Raw genomic sequence first — 27,422 nt, 5'->3', positions numbered from 1 at the left:
TGAAACTTGTAAAGGGAAGATGACAGCTCTCACTCGCCACCCTGCACTTCCACAGCGCCGCCCCCCCTCCCTCCGGCTAACATTATGAATGTAAGGTGTATAGTAATCATAGATAACACGGCAGGGTCCGTTACAGTTTGTTTTCATCTGGTTTCAAATAAACAAAGTTTTGGCTTTCAGAACATTAAAATTGTTTCAGCAAATTCAGATGATAAATACAACGTTGAAGCTTCGGCCTAATTACAAGCGGAGAACGGAGTAACTTGACGTCACAGCAGGCATAACAACAGCCGGTGTTTCTCCTGAGTGTTTTCCCCGGGAAACAAACACAATACACACAAACGCAACATTACACAAACACACACACGTATACACACACACTCGTGAGCTTCCCCCAGACCAGTAATCCAAACGCAAATATCTTCCCTCCGTAGTATTTTGATCATTTGCTCCGCTAATCAATCAGATCGATGGATTCCAGAGATGACTCCGTAACAGTCAGTGGGCACCACTGACAGCCAATCAGAATGAGAATATGTTTCACATGTGACTTATTGAAATTGCGAGTGATTGAGTGACAGCTGAAGGTTGTTTAGGAGAAAATGTCGGAGAAGAAAAAGTTTGAGAGTGGCGCTCGGAAAAGGAAATTGTTGAGGGAAAAGGAGTTTCGAGACAAGCAGCTATTACAAAAAATGCCAAAGCCTACAGGTTTAAAATAACCTGTAGGCTTTGGCATTTTTTGCCAGGATGAGGAGGAAGGACAGATGAGTTCTGTACCGAGCGGGGTACAGCGGGGCCTCGGAGCCAAGTAGTCTGGTTCTGATAGCGATGGAGTAGCGGGAGAGGAAAAACAGACAGGAGGGACATTATCTGTTGGAGGAGATGGAGAGGACGATGAGGACTTGCTACGTGGAGGGGAGCCAACGGCAACCGGACAAATACATGAGGGAGGCCCGATACGTCACTCATCTGGAGGAGAGGACCAGGCGCGCGTAGAGCAGAGTGGAGAAGTGCGATCACAGAGCCTGCCGAGGCTATAAATGACTTTGATTTGTTGTTTAAATAGGGGGCCTACAAAGCCCCAGGGCCTGATGGCAGGTTAAGGCGGGCCTGGTCATCAGTGCACCACTCTGTCTCTTTTAATGACATCCTCCATCTGAGTGTTCATAAGTACATCTTTCTCAAAACCTTTCTAACAAAGCAGGTCAATCAAGAGTGAAATAATGACAAAAGTTAGATTATCATCCTTTTCTGTTTTCAGAGAAAGCAGGAGGGTGGCCTGATGCGGAGCCTCTATTCTAAGACGAAGGACCCACCCGTTGTTGTCTTGTCTGCTGTTGTGGTTGAATCAGCAGCACGATTCAGAGACGACTCTGTAGTCCAGCTGCTAGATCCACAGTCTGCCATGAACTACCTGCTGTCTTACAGTACTTCATTTCATTTTTTATCATTCATTTATATGATATTTTATCCTTAAAGGGTGTTTTAGTTTAGTTTTTAGTTTTTCAATGGTAACAATGGCATTTTTTTGGTGCAGGTGATTGGAAGTCGATCCACGTGGATGATGCTGCAGGACAGGTTTTCAACAGCTGTGTTACCGCTCTGCATCATCTGGTGGAGTCGCTGCTTCAGGGAGACGTGGCCCTGGGAAATCTGGAGACCTGTCTGAAATACAGAGACCAGTTCAAGAGACTTCATCAGCAGTGTATGAATCTTTTCCTTGATTACTACATTATATTCCCCCTTATTAGAAATGTTTTTAATTAATGATAGCTGCATTATGTCTTCCACAGACAAGAAACACATGACATCTGATAGCGTTCCTGTCAGTGCAGATGTGGTTTTGGATCAGAGAGAGAAGGATTTGGAGTCTTTCAAGCAACGAAAACAGAAAATGGATACACTGATGAAGATGATAGCAAAGGTGGCAGAAAGCCTCACAGGTAAATCAAAGTCTAAAAATAACCCATTGCCAGATAGTTTTATGTTAAATTAGAGAACTTTTGCATAGAGTTTGGATATGTATGTTTTTTGTGTTCTTATTCAACCAGTTCCTGAGATGTTAACTCTGGAGAAGCAGCACAGTGCAGCTCTGCACACTGTGAGCCTGAACAGACTGGTGGTTGTTCAGACCTTTGATTCTGAGGGGAAGCTGGGAAAGACGGGCCCCTCCCAGGTCCTCTGGTACAAAGTCTGTATGAATGTCCTGAAAATGTCCAATGAGATGCACAAACTGCAACACAGCAACCTGATTCTGCCCCACTGGGTCAGGGAGGCTGCATCTCTGGCGTCAGCGAGGCAACCCTGCACATCTCCTGTTCCAGTCACCCTGACACAGATCTATGAAATCATCTGGCAGCCGCTGATCACAGAGTTCTCTCAGCTCGGTGTCAGCATGGCCAATGCAAGCATCACTTTTAAAGAGCTCGATGAGGTTTTGATGGAATCCGGCGACCAGGGCGACGGGAAACGAATGAAGAAGGAGCTGAGTCTGATGTCTGAGATACTTTGTGAGTCGGCAAGCTTCAAACCTGAGGAGAACTGGGTGGAGCAGAGGCTGGCTCAGATCCAGGAGTATCGACAGGTCCACCGAGGCGGCCGCTGCAGCCAGTGCAATGCTGAAAATCGCAGAAAAAATGAAGCTTTCTGGGAACTTTGCAGAAATTGAAACTCTCAGCCAACTGGTAATTGTCTTGTGATAACGTAATTCAGTTAAAAAGGAATTGAGTTGCAGTGGGCGACAAAGAAGAAAGAATACTCTTGTTATTCCTTACTTTACTTTTTATCTGTCATTTAAATTAAAGGAACCTTTTTAGAAATGTAATTGAATGGCAGGAGGTAAAAGTTACATTTAATGGTTTAAACTAAAGATTTCAAATTTAACACGGTAACGCAACTGCTTTTCATAGTTTGATGATCTTTTTAACCTGTTAAGCCCTAAAGACCCCTTCGGCGGGTCTTTTTTTTTTTCACGACACTGTGTCTCAGGGCATCTTAACATTTAAGAACCTATTAATGTGTTATACCAGATTAACGGGAAGAATCTCAGCTAACTGACGATACAAACCATTTTTACCAAAACAAAACACAAGTCTCATAAGAAGCATCTAAATGACCCTGAGTGAAAAATGCTAACGCACTTTGGCACAGAACTCAAGATAAAGATACCCCTATTACTTATCGTAGCTGCACATACAAGATATCCGATTAAATCTGAGGTTCCACAGATTATTTAAGTATTAGTATCATCACTGAGCGATCTGAACTCGCGACAGGGGAAGCAAACACAGACATCACAACACGTACCTTTACGGAGCTTTTACGGGAGATCGTCTCACCGTAGCTGTCAATCTGATCAAAAGACGTGTTCAATGGCATTAAAACGAGAAAAAACGCGGCTGAATCGGTTGATCCATTGGTTGATAATGTGTCTGTCACTTTGACAAAATAATTTATAATCCATAATTCCATTTTTATGTAAAAATCGGAGAGTAAAAGTTAGCTGCTAATGGTAGCCACCAGAGTTATCGCAGCTTCCGGTTTTGGCTATGCGTCACTCTCATTCCTTATTTGGTAATGTGTGTGTGTATGTGGGAGTTCCCCTCGATTCCATTGGCTCTGGCGGTTAGAAAGAGATGTCAATCATCAAAATCGACCAAGGGGGCCCAGAGATATGGAAAATCCACCCAAATGACCCCAGAAGTGTTTTTTCTTTGCTAAATCTCTCTAAAAAGGTCAAATTTCACTTGTTTTGCATCAATCTTGATACAGGGTACTTATTATATGTTGTAGTTTGGATTCCTAAAGCTTTTAGTCCACCATCATTCAAGGGTGGTTTTCACTATAAGTAATCTTTTGTTTTTGGACGGACACAATAATTAATTTTTTTTACTGTGTTCAATCTGAATTTACTTTAAAATAAAAACATCTATATTGATTCTGACACTTCTACATCCAACTCACATGTGTAACCTTGCTTTGAGAAAAAAGATTATTAATGTAACCCTTTTAGAAGGGAAGATATGGTCATTTGTTCTGGGAATGTCATTTTCGAGCCTGAGACCTGAAAAACAGGCTCGGGCTTAACAGGAAAACTTTTTTTTTGAATATGTAATTGTCGGCTTAACAGGAAGAAGACACATTTAAGCAGAGGCCCCTGGGGTCCCTTACTGCTGACCTGTTTCAAGCCAAACGGCAGCTCTCCACAGTCACCAAGCATCACACAGCCTGTCTGGAAGAGTTTCTTGCGAGCCAGACTCTGGTCAGCTGGGTCAGAGAGAACCTTGAAAGTGAGTCTCCACATTAGTGCAAAACCATACATCTTCTTCAGTCCTGCAGAAGATGCCTGCTTACTACTCTGTTCCCTGTGTACAGAGATGAGCGATGTGAAGGTGTATGTGGACCTGGCTTCCATCTCTGCTGGAGAGAATGACACAGAGATCGACCAGGTGGCGTGTTTCCACGATGCAGTGATGGGATACGCTCCTCTGCTCTACTCCCTCTCCCCTGAGGCTGGCTTTCAGGAGTTCCTGAAGTGTGCTCAGCAGGTGTGGGACACCCAAAACAGAGATGACAAGCTACCAGACAAATTGGTAATTCTTTATTTGTATGCAGAACATATAAGCCCTGTTACTGTGTTAAAGTGACAATGACGCCACTGGGTTTGTTTCCCAGAGAGAGTCCACTCGCCTGCTGAACTGGCTGAAAGCACTGAAGGAGACGCATGGCTCTGTGGAGCAGTCCTCCCTCTCCCTGGCTTCTTCTATTAATGCTGATGGGGTTTATCACATAGGGTGGTGTGATGAAAACACAGAGAAGGTACGTGAACCATCTTCCATTAAGGTTACACTTTAAACTCAGTGTCGATAAGCTGGCACATGTCTTCTTATGTTTATATAATAGTTTATTATTTTCATTTTATCTTTACTGGACATATAACTTTAATTTATTATGGTCATATATCTTATTTGATCTTTTAATCCACATTTTAATAATATCTTTTGTTTTATTGTATTTTATTCATTCTAAAGTGGAACAACTGTCATGGAAACACATTTTCCCTTGGGATTATTAAAGTATTTCTGATAAAGATAAAGATAATTATTGAATGAATTTTCTTTGCTATTTATTTTATCAACATGAGCAAGCTTTTCAGCATCTTCCTTGCTCAGTAGAGTCCTCATTACTGTGCTACATTGTGCAAATGATATTGTTCAGAAAAATGACACACATTCAAAGTCTAAGATACTAAGATGAACAATGCTAACTGCATGCATACAAGCTATTTAAGATTTTAAGATGTTCTCTTGTTTGCAGAGATGTCTACAGAACATGATACGGGTCACAATAAGGGGCACAGAGGAAAAGAGCTACAAGCTTGAAGACCTTCTGGAGCTACAAAACAAGCTCATGCTCATGTCTTCCAAAGGCGAGCACGGCAGAGAGCAAGTCAACAGATTTACAGAGGTCAGTGGCAATACATCATATTCAACTTGAAACATCGTAAGTGAAGTGCAGCCCTAGGGTCTACTTTATCTTCTGATATTAACTGTATACATCCCTTCCTGTGCTGTAGGTCTTTGAAGGAGTTCAAAGGCTGGGCACCATCCTTCTACAGATGCAAACATCCGGCAACATGCTCTTCAGGGATTGGCATGCTGAGGTCAAATGCTGCCCACAACAGCAGCCGTGCATCAAAGCCACCTTCTTATCCCTGCAGGGTAAAGAGATGGCGTACAATGGCGAGGTGACCGAGCAGCTGCAAAAGCTGAGTCACTCCATGGATAGCTGCAAAGACGAATGGTGCTCCTTCATCAGTGAGATGCGCTCCTCCTTTAACTTGTTGAACCACTACACCTCAGAGCAGATGGTGTACCTGTGCCACTGGATACACAAAGTGTGTCAACATCAAGCGCCAGTTCCTCCACAGTTATGGCTTTTACTTTCCCCCATAAAGCCTCAGTGCACTCCTACTGATGTCAGAGAAGCTTACATTAATGCAGCAAGTATTCATTCAAAGCATGATGAGGAAGAGGAAGATGTTGAGTTTGTGAATGAAGATCAATCGGTTCTTTCCATGGACTCAACACCAGCTTCACCGGGACACAGTGAAGAGGACAGGGAGGAGGTTCTTGATTTGATGGATTTTTCCTCAGAGGATGAATATGATGGTGTCTTGAAGTGTCATAATGATGCCGCAGAGGGCGCCCTACCCGGGCACACTGATGATAAGATGAACTGCGATGAAGACAGTCTTGAAAAACTCTGGTGTAAATTCAAGAACGACATGTCACGGTACCTCGATGAGCACTTGGACATCCCATCTCTTGCCAACTTCCTCTCATGCCTCTCTGAAATGAACCAGGAACAGACCATAAGAAATCTTCCACCGGTTCTTCTGGAGGGAAAACCCAATCTTGTGATTTGTCCCAGTGCAGAAGTTTTTACCACCATCCTGTCTTTTTACATGCAGAGTCCAGATCAACCTCTTCCATCTACTGATGAGGTTCTAGTCTGCAAAGAGGAAACCACAGAGGAGGAGGTGGAGATTTTTCTCCGCCGAGCCCTCGGTCAGGGCTCAGAAGGAAACTGGCAGAAGATTTACTCTCTCGTCAATCCAGGGCTGCTGGGATATGATGTCAGTGTGGCCTCTGGGGAGCTCTTTGATTTTCTTGAAAGAAGTGCCAACCCTCATTATCGCTTGATTATAGTCAGTCCGGTTGAGCACCAGCACAGATATGTACCCTCTTTCTTCAGCAATTTCAAAGTACAGGCTGGCATGAATCTAACAGCAGAGACTGCCAGGAAATATCTACATCAACACTTCACACAAAACATCCCACAAAACCCTGTCACACAGGTTTCTCCTGATAAGCTCTCAGTCTGGATGGTGTCATCTGTACGCCCTGCAGTTGGTAAGGATGTCCCTAACTGGCATGCCATTATGATAATGCTTATACAATAGAGGCACATGTTGAATCAGTTTGTTATGTACAAAATATTTGTTAAATGCTATCATTCAAAGTTCCATAAACACATACAGTTACAATATTCAAGTTGTTTCATGAAACATTTATCCTGACTGAATACATTTGTTTTTTCTTTCGATAGGAAAATCCCTTTTTGTCGATCGTTTGTTTGAGAAGTTCCAGCAGAAATTTCCCAGAGCAAAACATATCAGGATCAGACTGATTGAGCCATGTGTTGATATGGACTCCTTGATAAAGACTCTTTCAGAAAAACTTGGCCCCTTGAGAGAGCAGGACCCTTGCATCCTGCACATAGACATCGCTGGAGTAAGTATGCACAGCTGTTTGTCTTGGCAGATGCCTTGTTCTGTTGATGGTTGTACTTGAAAGTATGTCTTTTTTCTGTACTGTTGTTACCCTTTAGGTCCGATCAGGTCTAGAGGAGCTCCTGTTCCATATGTTGGTACTGGGCTGTTTGAGTGACAGCCATGGCATGTTGTGGAGAAGAAATGTTTCTCATTTGATTACAGTTGAGGTCCTGAGAACATGCAAATCCACTCAAAACCAACCAAAAGAGGTATTGATATATTTTTATTTTTAACTGTCAGAAAATGCTGAATTAAAAAGTCATGTTATATGGATCTTTAGACATCAAAAAGGCTCAATTATGCTTTTTGGGTTTTCCTATTCCTGTAGTTTGTTATATAGTTTCTTCCACCACCTTAAAGCTAAGGGGCTCGACATTCAGACACATCACTAAGAGCTTGACCAATCTCAACAGAGCTGGTGCAGTGGTTCCCACAGCCTTTTTTGTCTCGTGTATCCATTGACCTAACTGCTCCTTGAATGAAAATCACTTGTATAATTCAACCTTAATACAAATGCATTTAAACTTGTTTAAATGTACAAAAAAATATATATTAAGACTCACTTCTAGCAGTTTGAACATCTTTTGTTAAGATTAGAGCTTTCAATGAGACACTTGGGCTTGCTTGTATTTCCTAAGCTTTGATAGTTCTTATATTGCAACCCCTAATCTTTCTATGTACCCCCTGCAATCCCCTCAATTACCCTGTGGGGTCCTCGTACCCCCAGTTGGGAACCACTGAGCTACCAATCAGAGCAGACTTGGCTCTGGTTTCAGACAGAGGGCGAAAAGAGCTGCGGCAGCACAGGCAGTATGAGAAAAATACAGACCTTTTTTAACAATGAACGCATGTAAACATGCCACAGTAGAGGCACACGATACAAATATGAAACTGAAAATGTGCATAATATGTCCTCTTCAACATCTTTAAGCTCTGTCAAGTTACAGCTTTTAATGACAGCATATATAATTGGTCCTGAGGCGATACGAACGTTTTCAATTAAGGAGTTGTGCCACTTTCAAATGTAAAGCCAAACATTTTTGGATTGATACCATACCTCTTTTTATTTGTTCTCACTCAGGTGAAGCTTGGACTTCTTGACATTCTGCCTACCATCCATTGTAGACCTCCAAAAGAGGTGAAGCAGTTGGTGGACAGTAAAGGGGTGTTGAAAAAATCGACCTTTGATCCACTCATGGATGAGCAGGAGTTTTGCAGTGAGGGTATTCAAAGACCCTATCAGTACTTAACGCTCTACAGTCAGAATCAGAATCTGGATCGGTTTAAATACCAGGAAGGATCCAGAACGGGAAATCACATTGATTGTGTCAATCTTTTTCTATCAAACTGTGGAATGCAAGATCCATCTTGGGCAGAGTTGAAGAACTTCTCCTGGTTCCTCAATGTGCAACTGAAAGACTGTGAGAACTCAATTTTCTGTAATCCAGATTTTCTGGCTGACCAGCTTCCTGGTTTCAAAGGCTTCGTTGTGAAGTTTATGATCCGAATGGCAAAAGATTTTGCTACGCCATCTCTGAACACATCTGATGAAAGTTCCATGCTGCACATCAATAACAGTCTGGAAGATGACCTTCTTGCCCGTCTGACAATTCGCAAGCATTGGGAAAACGAGTCTCATCCATACATTTTCTTTAATGCAGACCGATTCTCAATGTCATTTCTGGGCTTTAATGTGCGGAAATGTCAGAGGCAAAACACATTCAATGCAGTTGATCCTCGAAGCAACAAAGTCCTGATAGAAGATGTGATGTCACAAAGACTTTTTGAAGACTTGGAACGGCAAACGATTTGTCTCACAGAAGACTTTGATCAGTTGCCCCGGGCAGACAAAATCAAAAGGATTTCGTGCGTTGTTGGTGCAGAGAAAGGAATAATGGACAGAACATTTGATCCAGACCCAACATATGAACTCACTGCTGACAATGTGATGAAGATGTTGGCAATACACATGAGATTCCGATGTGGAATTCCAGTTGTCATCATGGGAGAAACAGGCTGCGGTAAAACCAGATTAGTCCGTTTCCTTTGTGCTCTGCAGAGGGAGCAAAAACCTGTGGAAAACATGGTACTTGTCAAGGTTCATGGTGGAACAACAGCAGAGATGATCTACAGAAAAGTGAGAGAGGCAGAGAAACTTGCTGTAAATAACCAAAGATCTCACAAACTAGACACCATTTTGTTCTTTGACGAAGGCAACACTACAGAGGCCCTTTTTGCCATCAAGGAAATCCTGTGTGACCAATCAATGAAAGGGGAACCTCTAAAAGCAGGCAGTGGCTTAAAAATAATTGCTGCATGTAATCCTTACAGGAAGCACTCACCTGAAATGGTTAAACGTTTGGAACGTGCTGGTTTAGGATACAGAGTGAAGGCAGATGAAACAGAAGACCGTCTTGGCAAAGTCCCCCTGAGGCAGCTGGTGTACAGAGTTCATCCTCTGCCACCAAGCATGGCTTCCTTGGTGTGGGACTTTGGTCAATTGAGTGATTCAACTGAACTCTCCTACATCAAACAGATTGTGCAGAAGCAACTCGAAGAACATCGGTTGCCAGCAGCCTGCAAGGACATCATTTCCAATGTGCTGGCAGCCTCGCAGGAATATATGCGAGGTCGGAAGAATGAGTGCAGTTTTGTGAGTCTCAGAGATGTGGAGAGGACTATGAAGGTGCTAGTTTGGTTTTACCAGCATAGCAAGGTCATTTTCAACAACTGGTCTCCCCTCAGTGCAGCTCATACAACATTGAAGTGCTTGATTCTTTCAGTTGGGGTCTGCTACTACCCATCTCTGGTGGCCAAAGATGAGTACCTCTCCGTGATTTGTAGGTACTTTCCAGACCCTTATTGCTCTTCAAAAGCTTTGCAGCAAGAGATTTCAACCTGTCAAGACTTCTTCCTTCAGAACATACAGACAGGGAATACCATAGCCAAAAATATTGCTCTCAAAGAGAATGTGTTTCTCATGGTGGTTTGCATTGAGCTCAGGATCCCACTCTTTGTGGTTGGTAAGCCAGGCAGCTCGAAATCGCTTGCTAAAACAGTGGTCGCTGATGCCATGCAAGGCCAGAACTCACACTGTGAACTATTCAAGAAACTCAAACAAGTTCATATGGTTTCCTTCCAGTGCAGTCCTCACTCAAGTCCAGAGGGAATTATAGGGACATTCAGGAACTGTGCCCGTTTCCAGAAGGACAAAAACATGGACGAGTATGTATCTGTGGTGGTCCTTGATGAGATAGGACTTGCAGAAGATTCTCCTAAGATGCCCCTGAAGACTCTTCACCCTCTCTTGGAGGATGGTTGCATTGACAACGACAAGCCAGATCCACACATGAAGGTTGGCTTTGTTGGAATTTCCAACTGGGCTCTAGACCCAGCAAAAATGAACAGAGGAATATTTGTGTCAAGATGTGATCCGAGTGAGGATGAACTTGTGGCAACTGCCAAGGGAATTTGCTCCTCCTCCAACCAAATTCTTCTGAAAATCAATCACCTGTTCCCAGCTTTGGCGAAGGCATTCTTGAGTATCTGTAATGAGACAACAAAGAATCAGTTCTTTGGTCTAAGGGACTATTATAGCCTGGTCAAAATGCTCTTTGCCGTTGTCGATTCAACACAAGAAGAGCCAGATGGTGGACAGTTGGTTGAGGCCATCTTGCGTAACTTCAGTGGACAACCAGAGGATTTTGACCCCGTAATGTTCTTCCAAGAGGTTCTCCAGAACTTAACAGAAATTCCAAGACCAAGCACCTTGAAAATGGTGAAAGATAATCTTGACCATGACACCAACCATGTGAGCCGTTACCTACTTTTGCTGACCACCAACAATGCAGCTCTCCATTTCCTTCAGCAACACATCTTCGCCAAAGGAGACTATCCACCTCCTGAAATAGTCTTTGGCTCAGGATTCCCGAAGGACCAGGAATATGCCCAAATCTGCCGTAACGTGAACCGTGTGAAGACTTGCATGGAGACCGGACGTACTGTCATCCTCCTCAACATGCAAAATCTTTACGAAAGCCTGTACGATGCCTTGAACCAGTACTACGTTTACCTCAGTAATCAGCAATATGTTGATCTTGGTCTTGGTTCCCACAGAGTCAAATGTCGTGTCCATACACACTTCAGACTGGTGGTGATAGAGGACCAGAAGAAGGTCTATGAGCACTTTCCCATGCCCCTCATCAACAGGCTTGAAAAACACAGGGTGGATAGGAGTACCGATCTGGAACCATGGCAACACAGGGTTCACCGCAAACTGAAGGAGTGGGTGAATGATTTCTCAGGTAACATTACAACCTTGGAATATTTCAAGTTGTCTGATATTTTCATTGGCCACCATGGAGATGCCTGTGCCAGTGCTCTCTTGCAAGCACTAGAAAGTAGAGCACAACAAGGTGAAGACAGTACAGTAAGAAAACATCAACAAATTGATCAAGAAGACCTACTGGAAGGACAAGATCCAAACAAATCACATGGACCAAATGCCAACAAACAGAAAGAAGACCCTGATAAAGAGGATGGTCAGTTGGGTGATGCAATGGACATAGAGACTGAAGGAAAAGGGCAAGAAATTGCGTCAATGAAAAAGAACGATGATGAATCCATTGTGATATGTGATGTGACTAACAAAGTGATGTCTGAGCTTGAAGAACCGATGGAAACAGAAAACGCTGTTGAGTCTCCTGGAGCAAATGAGGAAGAAGAAGTCTTGGATTTAGCTAAATGTCTCTTGTTGAACTGTGCAACCCCGGACGCTATTGTGAGGCTCAAGTCTTCAGAATTGGCAAACCAAGAGAAGGAGAAACTCCAGAGATTGTACTTCCAGCAACAGCATCATCACTGCCTTGGAGAATTCCTGAAAGATTTCCTGAACAAGCATCAGGGTTGTTTCAAGTTTCTAGAGGTAGGTCAGCACAACTGCTCCAATTTTTTTTTTTTTTTTTTTTTTTTGCAATTTCTACAAATTCTACATAACTGTCTTCCTTGTGGTTTTGCATAGATAACTACATTCTCGGGCTTGCTAACCAGATCAGATGTCAGCGTTTTAGCCAATGCTCTAGGACTACAAACTGACAGGATCCTCATGCTGTCACTCCACCAGTTTGACACTGAGATCTCCTTCTGCAACAACATAAGGTACCACATTTTCAGATAACCACAACATGGCCTTCTTTCAATTGGGATTTGATAAGCTTTTTGCGGGGGGGGGGGGGGCTTATCGAGGAACTCATTATTCTGACCGTAAGGGCTATATATGAGGCCCACTCCAAAAGCAACTTTTCCTGTATATGAATCAATTGCACACATTGAAGCCACAAAGCGTGACAATAATAAATAAAGGATTACAAAAAGAACCGTCTTTTTAACAGTAACATTACACTGGAATTACTTTACATCTTCAATTATTAATATATACAAAAACATTTTTCACAAATATCCAACCTTCAAATTGCCATGCTTAATCAACATTGTTCTGCACACTTAATAAAGAACAGTTAAAGGAACTATAGGTTACTTACGTAACCCCAGTTCTAAGAGTAACATGAAGTGAGATGTCTCACTATGGGATACGCCTCATCGCGGAGCAAACGGAAGCATCAATCTCATTACGCCAATCCTGATTGGCTGGTGATCTTGACGTCAGCGTCAGGGGAAATCACCCCCTATAAGTAGCTTGCGCCACAACGCATGCGTCATTCAAAATAAGCACCTCTTCTCGCTTCACCATAGCAAGGAGGGCCGTCTGGTGAGACATCTCACTTCATGTTACTCTGAGGCCTGGGGTTACGTAAGTACCCTATAGTTCTCATTCATAACACTCCGTTCGATGTCTCACTATGGGATATTGTAGCTCCCGTATTGCCAGACGAGCTTATCTCGAAAATCACCGAGGTAGAGTCCCGACTCAACAAGGTCCCCACGCTTGGAGCGGAGACGTCTAGCCTGTAAAAGCGGACAAAAGTGAGCGGCGAGGACCAGCTCGCCGCTGCACAGATGTCTTGGATGGAAACACCCTTGAACAAAGCCCAGGATGTAGCCAGGCCCCGAGTCGAGTGAGCCCGCAGACCCGAAGGTGCTTGCAGATTCTGACTCGTATAGGCCAAAGCAATTGCCTCCACAATCCAGTGTGAGAGCCGTTGCTTAGTAACAGGCTTGCCCTTGTGAGGGTTAGCCCAGGACGCGAAGAGTTGATCATTAAGACCAAGCTCCTTTGATCTGTCCATATATGTGTGTAAAGCCCGGACTGGACACAACAGATCCTGCTGCTGCTCCCCGGAGGAAACCAGCGGCGGAGGAAATGCCTCAATGTCAATCGGGGTAAACGAACCAACCACCTTTGGCGTAAAGGCAGGGTTGGGCTTCAACAACACTCTCGTTTGCCCTGGGGCGAACTGAGTGCATGAGGGCTGCTCCCGGGCTACCCGACAGGTCCTCGCAGAGCTCCGCTTGGTAGGCGGTTAGCAGCGAGGACACGTTCAGGGCCCTGGCGGACAGCGCTGCAGCTTTATAGGACTTTTCAGTCATTGTGGACTGAAAGCGGTCCGCCTTTGCTGGCAGCGTGGGGTTCCTGCTCGGTGAGGGGCCCACCTTCTACCGAAGGTGGGCCGCCACCAGCGGTTCCATGGGCGGTATGCGGAGCAGGCCGAGCCTCTCCATTCCATCGCAGTCCAGGGAGGAGGCACCCTGGATTGGGACCTTGTTGCTGAAGGGCCGGTCTCTCCACGAGACCGACACCTCATCCAACATTTCTGGAAAAACCGGGAGGAGTTGCCTCCCTTTGCCCGCTGTTTGGGGAAGATGCTTCCCCTCGTAGCGGGACCTGGAGGTCTCCTTGGCCATTTCAGGCCACGGAACATTGAGTCTGACCACAGCGCGTTTGCACACGGCCTGCAGGTCCCTGCTCAGACCGGGCGGTGTGCTGAGAAAAGGACGGTGTGGGTCCTTTATTCCCGCATAATACTGACTGGTGTGGCAGTATGCTCCTTTTTAATCCTTTTCCCCTCCGTGAGGAAGAGAAAAGAAAAACTTCCTCGCTACCGTGGTGTCGGTAGAGAGGGAGCGAGCTAGCAACAGGTGTGCTGCTAGCTTGAAAAAATCGGACCTACCTTACTTTCTCGTAGAGAAGGGCGAGGTCGATTTTTAAGTACTAACGGCGTTAGTACTACCGTCTTCCTGCGAAGCAGAAGGAGTAGCCGGCTAGCGCCCGTCGACCGAAATGGTATTTTGGGTTCAGTCTGTGGACAGTGAAGCTTGCCCGGCGACTGTGAGATGTGCTCTGAAGTAGTGTTGCACGGTGTAACGATACTTGAAAGGTACCGCGATACCCTGCCCTTAAAAACGGTACGATTCCTCCGTTTCATTAGTATCGGTACTTTAAGAATGACGGGGAAAAGTACTCCCGTGAAAAAGCGCCGTTTTAATAAGAGCCGTGTGTGTTCAGCGCTCTGCTTCCACTCGCTGCACTGCAGCCGTGCCTGCAGTCCCGCTCCTCTCAAGCACGTTCTAAGTCCCTCCCCTCTCTCGTGCACGCGGCCACGCGCCGGCGCTAGCTGCCAGAGCATGTGAGAAAACTAGAAGCATGGCTGCAAGAGGGAGTGAAACTGCCGCTGCGCCTCGGCTTGTTGACAAAAAAGACGCCAGAAGTCTGTGAACGAGCCAGAAGTCAGGTGTTCAGAGCAGAGCTCCCTGTCGGAGCGGCAGAGCATGATGTGCACTGAAAAGTTTTTCTGTCGCAATATTATCGTTGAGCAAACTTAACTAGCAAACTAGCATCACTATCTGCTAACGTTAGCTTTAGCCTTCGTTTTCTATTAGTTTTTTTCATAGGGTATAAACGGAGGTGGTATAAATATATATCTTGTACTTGAGTAAAAGTAGAAGTACCAGAATGTAGGAACAATCCTGCATTCAAAATGATCCTCAAATAAAAGTACAAAAGTATTATCATCAAAATATAGTTAAAGTAGCGACAGTAAAAGTATAAGTACTCAGGTCTTGTACTAGAAGCACCAGAGTGTAGGAATACTCTGTTACAGTAAAAGTAAAAAGTAGCGACAGTAAAAGTAGTCATTGTGCAGATTGGTCCATTTCAGAATAATATATATGATGTGTTTTATAATGATTGATCATGAAAGTGTTCTCAAAGCTGGTGAAGGTGCAGCTAGTCTGAATGACTTTGTAGACTGCAGGGTAGCTGGTGGATTTACTCCAGGTGGAACTAAAGTCTGATTCAACACTTGGTTATATTTCACATCATTTGTCCACATCTAAAGTAACTAAAGGTATTAAATACATGTAGTGGAGTAAAAGTACACCATGTACCTCTGAACTGTAGTGGATTAGAAGTACACCATGTACCTCTGAACTGTAGTGGATTAGAAGTACACCATGTACCTCTGAACTGTAGAGGAGTAGAAGTACACCATGTACCTCTGAACTGTAGTGGATTAGAAGTACAAAGTAGCAAAAGAAACATTGAAATACTTAAATAAAGTACAAGTATCTAAAAATTGTACCCAAGTAGTACTTGAGTTTATGAACTTAGTTACTTTAAACCATTGACCATAAAGATAGAAAGACTAAGCCTTGCACAGAGGCATGAAAATACATTTTCAAAATGCTCAACAGTGCTGCCAAAATGTTAAACTCACTGCTACACAATAAAAATAAATGCTTTTATATATATTTCTATTAGATGTGACTCTTTGGCATTTCTGTTCTTAGTAACACTGCTGCTTTAGTTGTTCTGACTGCTAAAATCATCTGTTATTCCTAATTTTAAAGCCGATATTCCGTGGGTCGGGGGCTCGGATCCTTGTCACCTTTTTCATACCTGATGAGTTTGCATCCCTGATTATATTTAAGACTGTTTCCCTTTTTTTAAGAAAAGTATCGAAAAAGAATCTGAATCGCAATTCTTGACTTGGTATCGGTATCGAAACCAAAATGTTGGTATCGTGACAACACTACTCTGAAGCGAGAAGAGGTGTTTGAATGACGCATGCGTTGTGGCGCAAGCTACTTATAGGGGGTGATTTCCCCTGACGCTGACGTCAAGATCACCAGCCAATCAGGATTGGCGTAATGAGATTGATGCTTCTGTTTGCTCCGCGGTGAGGCGCATCCCATAGTGAGACATCGAACGGAGTGTTATGAATGAGAACTACATGAGTAGTGACATTATCCTAATACCCTGCTTTTTATTGGTCGGGCGTACTACAATAGCTTAAAATATGTGTGTGGAAATCTCAGTTCATTTGTAGGGCTGCGCAATTATGGCCAAAAGTATGCTGTAAATCTCACAGTTAACAATTTAATCATAACCACATTCGGTGTTGATCATAACTCAGCTTTATGCACACACATAGCATGGTTATTTTCTTTATTTCTTGTCTTTTAATCTTCTCTTACTCTACTCTTTCTGTGTCAGGGCCTTCCTCAAAGATGCTGACAACTCTCTTCATATCATGCTAATCCAGATGGACCTCGAGGAATCCAACTGCAGCGATGAGCTCATAGCATCAGCAAAGTAGGGTTCCATTTCAAGATTCAGATTGAAACATGACTATATGCAGGTTCAGACGATAAAAACAACATTACAGGCAATTCACGTGTGTCTATGAATTCATCTGCCTTCAGGTATTGCACCATGAATTACTTGATGACACTGGAGCATCAGACCTGCTGGGTGATTTTCATTGTGAGGGTTTCTAGGATCCCAAGTAAATCCCAGTACATTGGTTTCCAAGGAGGTGAGGACTTTATGGAATGTGGTCATTATTGCAGTTACATTATTTGCTACTCCATTATACATGACTCATAACTAGATTAAAGTCATGTTGTGTCTCTTGCAAACAAGGTGTCTGGCAGTCGGTGCATATTGATGACTTGAGGGATTCAGACGACATGAGCCGGAACCTGTTGGTTTTCTGTGGAACTCTCATGAGCAGCCTAGTTAACCCTGCACTTCCAGGTAGAAACTGTATAACCTTTGGGTATTAAATGTGTGTTTCTGAGTATCTACATGAAGTCATTTCATGTAGTTCATTGCTCTCTATGCAATGTTGCACCGAAAATAAACAGTATTCTTGATCTTCAATAGAACATGATGAAGATGGAGAAACATTGAAGCAAAGGAAAGACCCCGAGGTTGGTACAATGTATATATTATGTTCCTCTAAAAAACTAATCTTATATTTGAATGTTGCTTACATTTAACTCAATTATGTTTGTGTACAGGGAGGTAGAGCCCATCTCGACCGCCTCTCCTTAGTGAGATCATGTATCCAAAAAGCTGTGGGTTTGATGAGGGAACCCGATGGTGTGACATCGCGAGGCATGCAGCGGATGCACATCCTTCTGACTCTTCTGAGAACTGATGAAGTGCAAATCAAAGGTAAACATCAGAACATTTTATTTTTAGGTTATTACTAAAGAGTTGACCAGAATGATTGGGTTTGTAGATCACTTTTGTGATTCATCATGTCTATTAGGCTCAGTCTAAAAACGGAATTGTTTCTGATTGATGTCAACTTTGTATTTAGTTAAAGCCCACTTTCAGGAGGTGATGTTGAGTCGACTGGCAGAGGCTTTGGCACAGAGAGAAGAACTGATGCGATCTCCTAAGGAGTGGGTGAGCAGAGAAGCCCAGAAACGCCAGGCTCTACAGGAGGGTGGAACTTGGAGGTAAAGTTCATTAGCAATATAACTTGTAAAGAAAAGAAAACTGAACAAGGAAAAAGGGATTTGTTTTCGGCATGAATCAAACCACAGCTGTTGAAATGTGGAACATTTTCTTGTTTCTAATAAACGGTTTGATCACGTTCTGCTTTCTTTTGTGTCTTCAACTGACAGACATACCCTGTGGCGCTGTCTGCAGTCCACCGTGACTCCGATCTTGGCGAACATGTTGGAAGTTATGGACAGGTATGCAAATCTGGACTTGCTCTCTGGTGACAGGCTCAGCGAGGGCCTGAGAAAGCTGTGGTTGGACATCCTGGCAGACTCACAGAGTTTGGGTTTAACAACCGTCCAAAACCCAAGGTATTGTGGATCACGTCTTCTGTATAAACCACAGAGTGAATTTAAGCAACACAAGGCTTCATTTTTCTTTGATTATCATATGTTCTAGTGAGTCAGACCAGGAGGTGCTTGTGCATCACTTCTTCCTGTTGGATGGTGAAGAAAAACCCTGTGCTGCCCCGTTCAGCTGGTGCATCAGAATGCACCTTGAAAGTTTGTGGGAGGAATCAGAATTCATGCCAGGTTTGCCTTTATCTTGGTTTTGTATACTATAGAACGTCTCCTATCAACAGTTTGGGTCTATGCCTACTTTCATTCAGTTGATGTCCTTCTCATGCACTGCACCAGTACCTTCACTTTGCCACCATTATAATGTTTGCATGTATAAGCGTGATCTATTTCGAATTGTGTCAAATGTTTTGTTGTGGTTTTATGACGGTTTCTTAGTAAGAGAGGACGGCACAGGGAGGATTGTCCAGTTTGTGAGCTCCTTCACCAACAGCAGGCTGGGCAGTCACTTCCAGAAACTCTCAGAAGAAGAGAGATTGGAGTACGGCCAACACTTTCTACAAGACTTTCTGCTGCTCGCTTTGAAGATCAAGTCTACGGACGAACTGAGGGTATGGACATCTTGAGTCTAACATTTGGACAGACATGTTTTAGGGAACAGCCAGTAATATGCTTCCCTTTTACACAGGTATTCACCAGGGCCATGTTGGGCTGTGTGTCCGAGCTTCAGACGTCTTTGGGTGCTGTCACTGAGCTCTCTCCTGCTTGGATAATGGCTGCTGCCAAACATTTTGCCCTGAGACTGGACACTCTCTGCCACATATTTCTGCTGCAGCCCCAGCTAGCCCACAATGTTCAAAAGCAGGGGGGAAAGAGGGAGCCGCCAGCAATGGTGAGAATACCCTTAAGGAATCTCTAGAACGTGACTCTTGTATTTATTTTTTTAAATAGGAAATTGTTTGGACACATAGGTTACGTACAAGAAAACAGTATTTCACATTCTGTCATTACCTCCAAATCTATTCCGTTTTTAATAAGATACCTCTAAAATAATTCCTTTCACCCTTTGCGTGGTTCCCAACCGTTTTCCTTAAAGGTGGGGTAGGTAAGTTTGAGAAACCGGCTCGAGTGCGCTAGAATTTGAAAATACACAACCGGAGAAAATCTGCCACTTCCTTACAGAGCCCCTCCTCCAACACACACGAACGCGCACATGACCAATGAGGGCACGAGATAAGTGTGTGCCCCGATGGAAGGCTGACAGGCAGGTAGGCCATCCGATTGGTTGTACTTTTTACAGTATTACGGCTTCTACAGATGACATTTTTTTATGGATTTTTTGTCAAAGCACTTCAGATATTCATTGCTATCGGGATGTTAAGACCATTCCATGGAATATAACAAAAAGTGTATCTCGAGCCGGTTTCTGAAACGTACCTACCCCACCTTTAAGGGATCCTATTTAAATTCATTGAGTAAACTGACGATCCGTGACTAAGTGACATAATAATTGATATTATATGTTATATTCAATTCATAACAATACCAGTCATGAACATCTGACACTCGGACAGAGAGTAATAACACCAGGAAGTTTGTTCAAATTAAACAATTTGGATACATTTTGAGCAGTTCATTTTCTTTAAATATTGAAAATATTTAATTCATATTTTAAAGCCTAATTTTCTTTGTGAAATTCAATGTTGGTTTTCTTCTCAATAACGCCTGGCTTTTGTTCCATTAACTATTGGGTTGATTTATTGGCATACTAATGCTCTGTTAATATAACTTGTGTTTAGGTCTTTACCGCGCCACTTTTTAATTAGATTTGTAGTTTCAATCTTAAATAATAATCCAAACTTTAAAACTCACTATGTAATTCAGTTTTCTTCACATAAATGAATTCAATTCTGAGATATAGGCCAACACATATGTGTGATTTAAAACATGTCAACTTGTCATAATCTTTTATTGTATGTCTCTTTCTTCTTGCAGGTGGAGGATATTCTCGCTCTTGGTATGTGTGTCGAACAGACCAAACTGCTGACAGTGACGTCCCAGCAGGAGTGTGAGACCTTCGTGAGCAGGATGAAACTCCTGCAGCCGTGTCTGGACCGAGCGTTCGGTCAGAAGTACAGAACCCTCTGCAGCCCCAGCTGTCTGCACCAACTGGACTCCATCAGGTGAGTGTGGTAAGATAAACAGTGAGGAGAAAAACAAAGTTATTTGACTTTGTATTAATGACCTCATTCGCCCTTTCAGGTCACTGTGGCATGGGATGCTGGTTGTTGCATCTTTCATACAGCACATCATTTTTAAAGTGAATACAAATGACTCAAGATTGAAAGAACTGGCTCTCAAACACTGTAACCTTCACCTGAACGTAAGTAAAATAGCTTTAGGCTGTGAATCATCTTGATATGACTGAAAAACAAATTGAAATGATATGACTGTTGGTGACTTGCGACATTTTAATAAGCAGATAAAAGCATAAACAATTACTTTTGTGAATTAATTTGTTATTTGAAATAGCACCTGCACTTATTTAACCTGAAGGTTAATGTTATTCTGTTTGCAAAGGCAGCCTTTATTTCAAGTGTTGTGGCAAGCCTCAGCTACTAAACACAGTATAAACCCCAACTAAAGCAACTTAGGAACCTAGCAGGAAGAGTAGAAATAAAATAATAACAAGTAGGCCTACCAAAAAGTATATTAAGGGACAAGACCAAAACATATTTGCAATAGTTGAACATTAAAAACAGAAACACTTTTATGTTGTAGTTGTCAGCAGAGTCAGATTGTGGGGAAAAAGAAGACATGTTTAACTTCCTTTTCATATTTCCTACCAGTTGATGCAGGAGTCACCGGATGTAAAGAGTGTGGACACACTGCAGCAGCTGATCCGGATCCTCAACTGTTTCCACGATGAGTGTATGAGCGGGGACCTGAGGTCAGGATCTGCCTTTACAATTTCTATTCTCTGTTTTGGTTTAGTTGAGTTTATATCAATGAGCTTAATGTGACGACATTAGCCTATTATGTAACCACAGCTTCACTGTTCAATTCAACACAATACATACTTTTAATTTGCAATGTACACAATAAGTAACAAAATAATCTTCTTAAAATAAAAATAAAGTTCTTATTTCAGAGTGGTGCCGGAATGTTTTCTAACACACAGACATTAGCAACGTTAGCATTTGACCACTTCCGGTTACTTTGTCTCAAAGCAAACCGTTTTAAAAAAATGTTTTGCTAAGATGCCTGAAATAAGGTTTACTACTCATCACGATAAACATTAGCAGAGGTGCATTGATGTAATTCCTCTTTAGCCTAACGTTAGCTTTTTACTTCTAGTGATAGCATTTAGGCTTCAAATATCATAACAGTGGTACCTATGTGGGAATGATCTTACTGAACAATACTTGTAAGCATTTTAAATGTGTTTGCCAAATATTTTTGCAATAATCCAAATGGAATGGATAAATAAAAATGCATTTTGTCGAGTTAGCCCTTGCGATGCTAACTCCCCGATTGGCTACATGAATACGTCATCACTGCAGCACTCTGTAATGATTTCTCATATGTTCTGCACAGGTTTTGCATTTCTTGCCCAGTTTGCCTGTCGGAGTTCAAAGAGCCGGCCGTCCTGCCCTGTCAGCATGTCTTCTGTTTGGCCTGTCTGCAACGCTGCATTCAGGAACACAGTTACTGTCCTAAATGCAGGGCAGACCTGCTACCTAACTTCAAGCCGGCTGTTTCTCCTGGCGTCAAGTGAGTTCAGAAAAAGCACTCAGAAATGATAGGAAAGGAATCAGAATTGGGGTTATTTGAAATGCATGATTTTATCTTTTAAGGTAATAAAAGAGATAATTATTATGAAATGAAACCCTGTAAAAATATGTATATGAAAATCAATTCTAAATGATAGCCTAAGATTTAGGATGTGGAGAGCAGCTATTGGCTAACACGCTCATCATACCATCTGATTGTAATGATGTCATGTTATAGTTTTTAGAATGTAACAGTTGCACAATTTAGAAAAAACATTTGACATACATTTTGTAATTGTTCTTGTTTTATGATTCGCTATATTAGAGGGAATAATACTCTGTGGAACATCCACATTATCATTGCAAAATGTATTAAAATAATCATGGTGGGATTTACTTTTAAAGATGATCTGTGCCAAACAAGGATGTATATAAAGTCTGTAGAATGCGCTTTGAACACCAATACTTCCCTGAAACACCACCATAATTATTTCAGACTGATATTTTCAAATATTTTGCCTTTCCCACATTTTGTGCTTCCTGCAATTTTGATTGTGCACTAGTCAAATTTTGCAATTTCAGGACATTTTTTAAATAATTGTGTAGCCATATGCCTCAGTCTGAGACACTCATTACTATGGCCACCTGATTCTATTGTCTGACAAATCTATCAGCTGTCAGCACCTTTTTTATTTCCCTGGTTCAGGGCAGCACTTGCACGGCAGGCAGCGATCAGGGACTGCTGTAACTCCTTCTTCCTGGAGGTGGTGTCCAGGTTCTGCCTGTCAGAGGGACAGACGCCCGGGGAGGGGGTGGTGGAGCTGCTCTTCTCCTTACTGGTCTCCGCCAGCGGTCAGTGAGACAATAAGTCAATGATAATAATAACCAGATAACTGAAGATGCTGTGCTAACGAGGCATTTACTCCTCGTTGTGCTGCAGGAGACGTGTACCGGACCAGAGAGCTCACTCCCTTCCTGGAGTGTGTGGACAACAGTCCAGTGGTGCGCTCTGTGCTGCCCAAACTGCTGCTGCAGTACAGGTGAGGGCATGGACTCAATCAAACGCAGTTACACAGCAAGTACAATATAGTGTCTATACATGTATATGAAAAGTATTTCATTTTTTTGATGTATTAAAACATTTGTCTGTTTCCGTAATTGAATCTCATTTATAACGCCAAAATCGACGATACCAATGGAAATGAAAATCTCCCAAATTCCAGCCTGTTGGGTGATGGGTCATATGTATACTAGGGTTAAGTTTAAAAACTATCTTTACTATCTTGGTAGAGTGATTAGTGAGAAATAGAGCCTGATTTAAAACATAGATGCATTATAATGTAAACAAAAAACACAATGTTGCTATATATTTTTTTTTTTCTTTGTTGTTGTTGTTGTTGTTGTTGTTGTTGTTGTAATGCATTATTATAGAAGATTCTTATGAGTGTAATGTGGATGTTGTTACATTCCCTTCTAAATCTAGGGGTACAAAGGGAAGTAACAACACACAAAACATCTGCTTTCGCTTCCAAGCTGCACAGTCCGCTATCAATGACCGGGTTATGACAAAAGAAACAAGGCTTTTCTGGCTTGGGGCCTGAAACTGGAAAACTGGCACGGGGAACGTACGTGTCACAAGCTCTATGGTAAAAGTCTCGCTGAGGGGAATCACGCTCTTGATGAGGGGGCTCACGCTGGGAAAAAACACTTTTATGTGTAAGTGCAAACTCATCTGCTCGAGTGGCAGCCTGCTGACGGGTAGACACTTTTCGCTCATTTAAATGAACTACAGTACGCTCAGGTACACAGTTTTTAAATTCCTCCAGCATCATTAGTTCACACATTTAGGTAATGTCATCAGCATTACAAGCTCTACACCACCTGTCAAAGAGGATTTCTTCTCCCTCGCGAAGTCCACATACGTCTGGCCAGACGTTTTCTTCAGGCCGCGGAAACGCTGCCTGTCGGCCTCAGGCACCAGCTCATCTGCCCTTAGAACAGCACCTTTCACTTGTCATACACCATAGAATCCTCGACAGAAAGAGCAGAGCACGCCTCCTGAGCCTTGCCGACTGGCTTGCACTGTACACGTACGGCCCACACGTCTTCTGGCCAGCGCAGAGCAGCAGCAATGCAAAGAAAATCTCCACTTCTGACTCACGAAAGACAGGGACCAGCTGAATGTTGCTACCAACATCAAAAGCAGCAGCAGAACCTGACCCGAAGAGGTACCAACCGAACCCGTCTGCAGCTCTAGCTGACGCATCCTGAAAGCTGTGTCTGCATCCAGCTTCCTGATCTCCAGCTCCCCCTGAGCTGAAACTCTCGCTCTCGCTCCTCCTTCTCCCACTGAAGACGAGCGAACCTCACTTTCAGCCTGGCATCTCATTTAGAACCAGTCTGAGAGGACTCACTCCACACAAGGGAGGCCATACTAAACACACCAACTAATGTTCAACACTCACACTTAAATCACCTCACTCAACAGGCAACATATCTGAGGCTACATAAACTTCGACTCTTTCTAATAACAAGCTTCCCCAGATCCTGCCTACCACACTCACCTACCTCTCTTCTGGAGCGTGCCGGGCTCGAGGCGACTTTAAAGGCCAACATCAGCGGCCGAAACCCTGAAACGCCTGCCCCCAACAGGGAGCAGGCCACCACCGGGCGGTGGTGGCGAAGTCGATAGGGACTTGGCTTGGGAACGGGAAGGTCACCAGTTCAAGTCCCGGCAAGACCAAGTGCTACCGAGGTGTCCCTGAGCAAGGCACCGTTCCCCACATTGCTCCCCGGGCGCCGTTCAAAATGGCAGCACACTGCTCCTAACACTAGGATGGGTCAAATGCAGAGAAATAATTTCCCCATGAGGGATTAATAAAAGTTCATCTTCTCAAATCCCCACCCAGGGTTACCCCGAAAATAAAAAAATGAGTGCCCGAAGGAAAGACTGATTCAGCCCAGCGAGACACTCCCCTGTCTGAACTGAGGAAGGCAATGCCACCAAACACAATAACACTAAACCACAAACAAATACTCACTCTTTTTCTGAGAGATTGGACGAGCCCCCATGTCACGTTCCCTTCTGAATCTAGGGGCACAAAGGGAAGTAACAACACACAACATAACCGGCCGAGAGAAAAAGGAGAGGAAGCTGAAGGCTGAAGCCACAAAGTGAGGTTTTAATTAATAAAAAAGTAAAGAGGCTCACCAGCCAAATTGCAAAACAAACTTAACTAAGGACAACTTTCTTTCAAAAGAAAGTGACGAATATAAAATACACAAAGACACACATCTCCTATCAATTCGCAGAACACAGGTTCAACTAGGCCTCACACAGAGACACTACACTACAGAGACACTACACTACAGGGACACTACACTACACTACAGGGACACTACACTACAGAGACACTACACTACAGGGACACTACACTACACTACAGGGACACTACACTACAGAGACACTACACTACAGAGACACTACACTACAGGGACACTACACTACACTACAGGGACACTACACTACAGAGACACTACACTACAGAGACACTACACTACACTACAGGGACACTACACTACACTACAGGGACACTACACTACAGAGACACTACACTACAGAGACACTACACTACACTACAGGGACACTACACTACAGGGACACTACACTACAGAGACACTACACTACAGGGACACTACACTACACTACAGGGACACTACACTACAGGGACACTACACTACAGAGACACTACACTACAGAGACACTACACTACACTACAGGGACACTACACTACACTACAGGGACACTACACTACAGGGACACTACAGAGACACTACACTACAGGGACACTACACTACACTACAGGGACACTACACTACAGAGACACTACACTACAGAGACACTACACTACACTACAGAGACACTACACTACAGAGACACTACACTACAGAGACACTACACTACAGAGACACTACACTACAGAGACACGACACTACACTACACTACAGGGACACTACACTACAGAGACACTACACTACAGGGACACTACACTACAGGGACACTACACTACACTACACTACACTACAGGGACACTACACTACAGGGACACTACACTACAGGGACACTACACTACAGAGTCACTACACTACACTACAGGGACACTACACTACAGGGACACTACACTACAGAGACACTACACTACACTACAGGGACACTACACTACAGGGACACTACACTACAGAGACACTACACTACAGAGACACTACACTACACTACAGAGACACTACACTACAGGGACACTACACTACACTACAGAGACACTACACTACACTACAGGGACACTACACTACAGGGACACTACACTACAGAGACACTACACTACAGAGACACTACACTACACTACAGGGACACTACACTACAGGGACACTACACTACAGAGACACTACACTACACTACAGGGACACTACACTACAGGGACACTACACTACAGAGACACTACACTACAGAGACACTACACTACAGGGACACTACACTACACTACAGAGACACTACACTACAGAGACACTACACTACACTACAGGGACACTACACTACAGGGACACTACACTACAGGGACACTACACTACAGAGACACTACACTACACTACAGGGACACTACACTACAGAGACACTACACTACAGCACGTAACACAGGCTGCACACAGCAGCCAGAGGAGAAAGGGAGAACGACTGCAGCCTTCCTCAGGTCCTTTATGGAGGCGCTGATTGGGGATTGGGAGCACCTGGGGAGAGGCTGCACCTGGAGATAAACAGAGGGAGAGAGAGAGACACCCACACACAAGCACACACACACAAGCACCAACTGCGGCACGTAACAATGTTCACAAAAATAGGTTGTCCTGTTTGTGATGCAAAAACATCAGGACTCTAGTTTTTTTAATTTAAAATGTTGAAGATTCTCGTAGTCAGAGATGATCTGAGCCTCACACTTAACACAAAGTGTCATTAACACACAGCCACATGAAGCTGTTACAAGTTTGACTTTTTGGAACTTTCCTCAAGTATAAGTGCCCCAAATGTGTTCTTACTGTATCTCCAATAACCCGTGGTGTGTTCCTCAGTTTCCATCAGGTGAAGGCTCACATTCAGACCTACCTGAAGAACCTGGAGGAGAACCTCCTGAACAGAGAAGACCGGACTGAACTCTACCTGCTGTTTGTCAACTGCTTCCAGGTAAAACACTTAAAGTCTTTCATTGTCT

General features: G+C 43.4%; 1 protein-coding gene across 1 annotated transcript in view; it reads left to right on the top strand.

Annotated features, from left to right (window-relative positions):
* Positions 1 to 27,422, top strand: part of rnf213b (ring finger protein 213b) — a 49,094-nt gene that overhangs the window by 8,287 nt on the left and 13,385 nt on the right. The window contains 31 exon segments of the mRNA XM_034106938.1: positions 1,262 to 1,427; positions 1,538 to 1,705; positions 1,794 to 1,943; positions 2,052 to 2,590; positions 2,592 to 2,684; positions 4,130 to 4,289; positions 4,375 to 4,592; positions 4,675 to 4,818; positions 5,317 to 5,466; positions 5,576 to 6,914; positions 7,111 to 7,295; positions 7,393 to 7,545; positions 8,418 to 12,260; positions 12,357 to 12,493; positions 16,788 to 16,886; positions 16,997 to 17,109; positions 17,217 to 17,330; positions 17,460 to 17,506; positions 17,597 to 17,753; positions 17,902 to 18,043; positions 18,212 to 18,400; positions 18,489 to 18,622; positions 18,827 to 18,999; positions 19,077 to 19,280; positions 20,384 to 20,571; positions 20,651 to 20,771; positions 21,238 to 21,338; positions 21,986 to 22,162; positions 22,868 to 23,013; positions 23,102 to 23,201; positions 27,283 to 27,394. Of these exon segments, the coding sequence (XP_033962829.1) occupies positions 1,262 to 1,427; positions 1,538 to 1,705; positions 1,794 to 1,943; positions 2,052 to 2,590; positions 2,592 to 2,684; positions 4,130 to 4,289; positions 4,375 to 4,592; positions 4,675 to 4,818; positions 5,317 to 5,466; positions 5,576 to 6,914; positions 7,111 to 7,295; positions 7,393 to 7,545; positions 8,418 to 12,260; positions 12,357 to 12,493; positions 16,788 to 16,886; positions 16,997 to 17,109; positions 17,217 to 17,330; positions 17,460 to 17,506; positions 17,597 to 17,753; positions 17,902 to 18,043; positions 18,212 to 18,400; positions 18,489 to 18,622; positions 18,827 to 18,999; positions 19,077 to 19,280; positions 20,384 to 20,571; positions 20,651 to 20,771; positions 21,238 to 21,338; positions 21,986 to 22,162; positions 22,868 to 23,013; positions 23,102 to 23,201; positions 27,283 to 27,394 (9,762 nt within the window).

This window comes from Pseudochaenichthys georgianus, chromosome 19 (assembly GCF_902827115.2).
Source record: "Pseudochaenichthys georgianus chromosome 19, fPseGeo1.2, whole genome shotgun sequence".
Taxonomy (NCBI): Eukaryota; Metazoa; Chordata; class Actinopteri; order Perciformes; family Channichthyidae; genus Pseudochaenichthys; species Pseudochaenichthys georgianus.
This window is presented reverse-complemented; position numbering and strand designations above follow the sequence as displayed.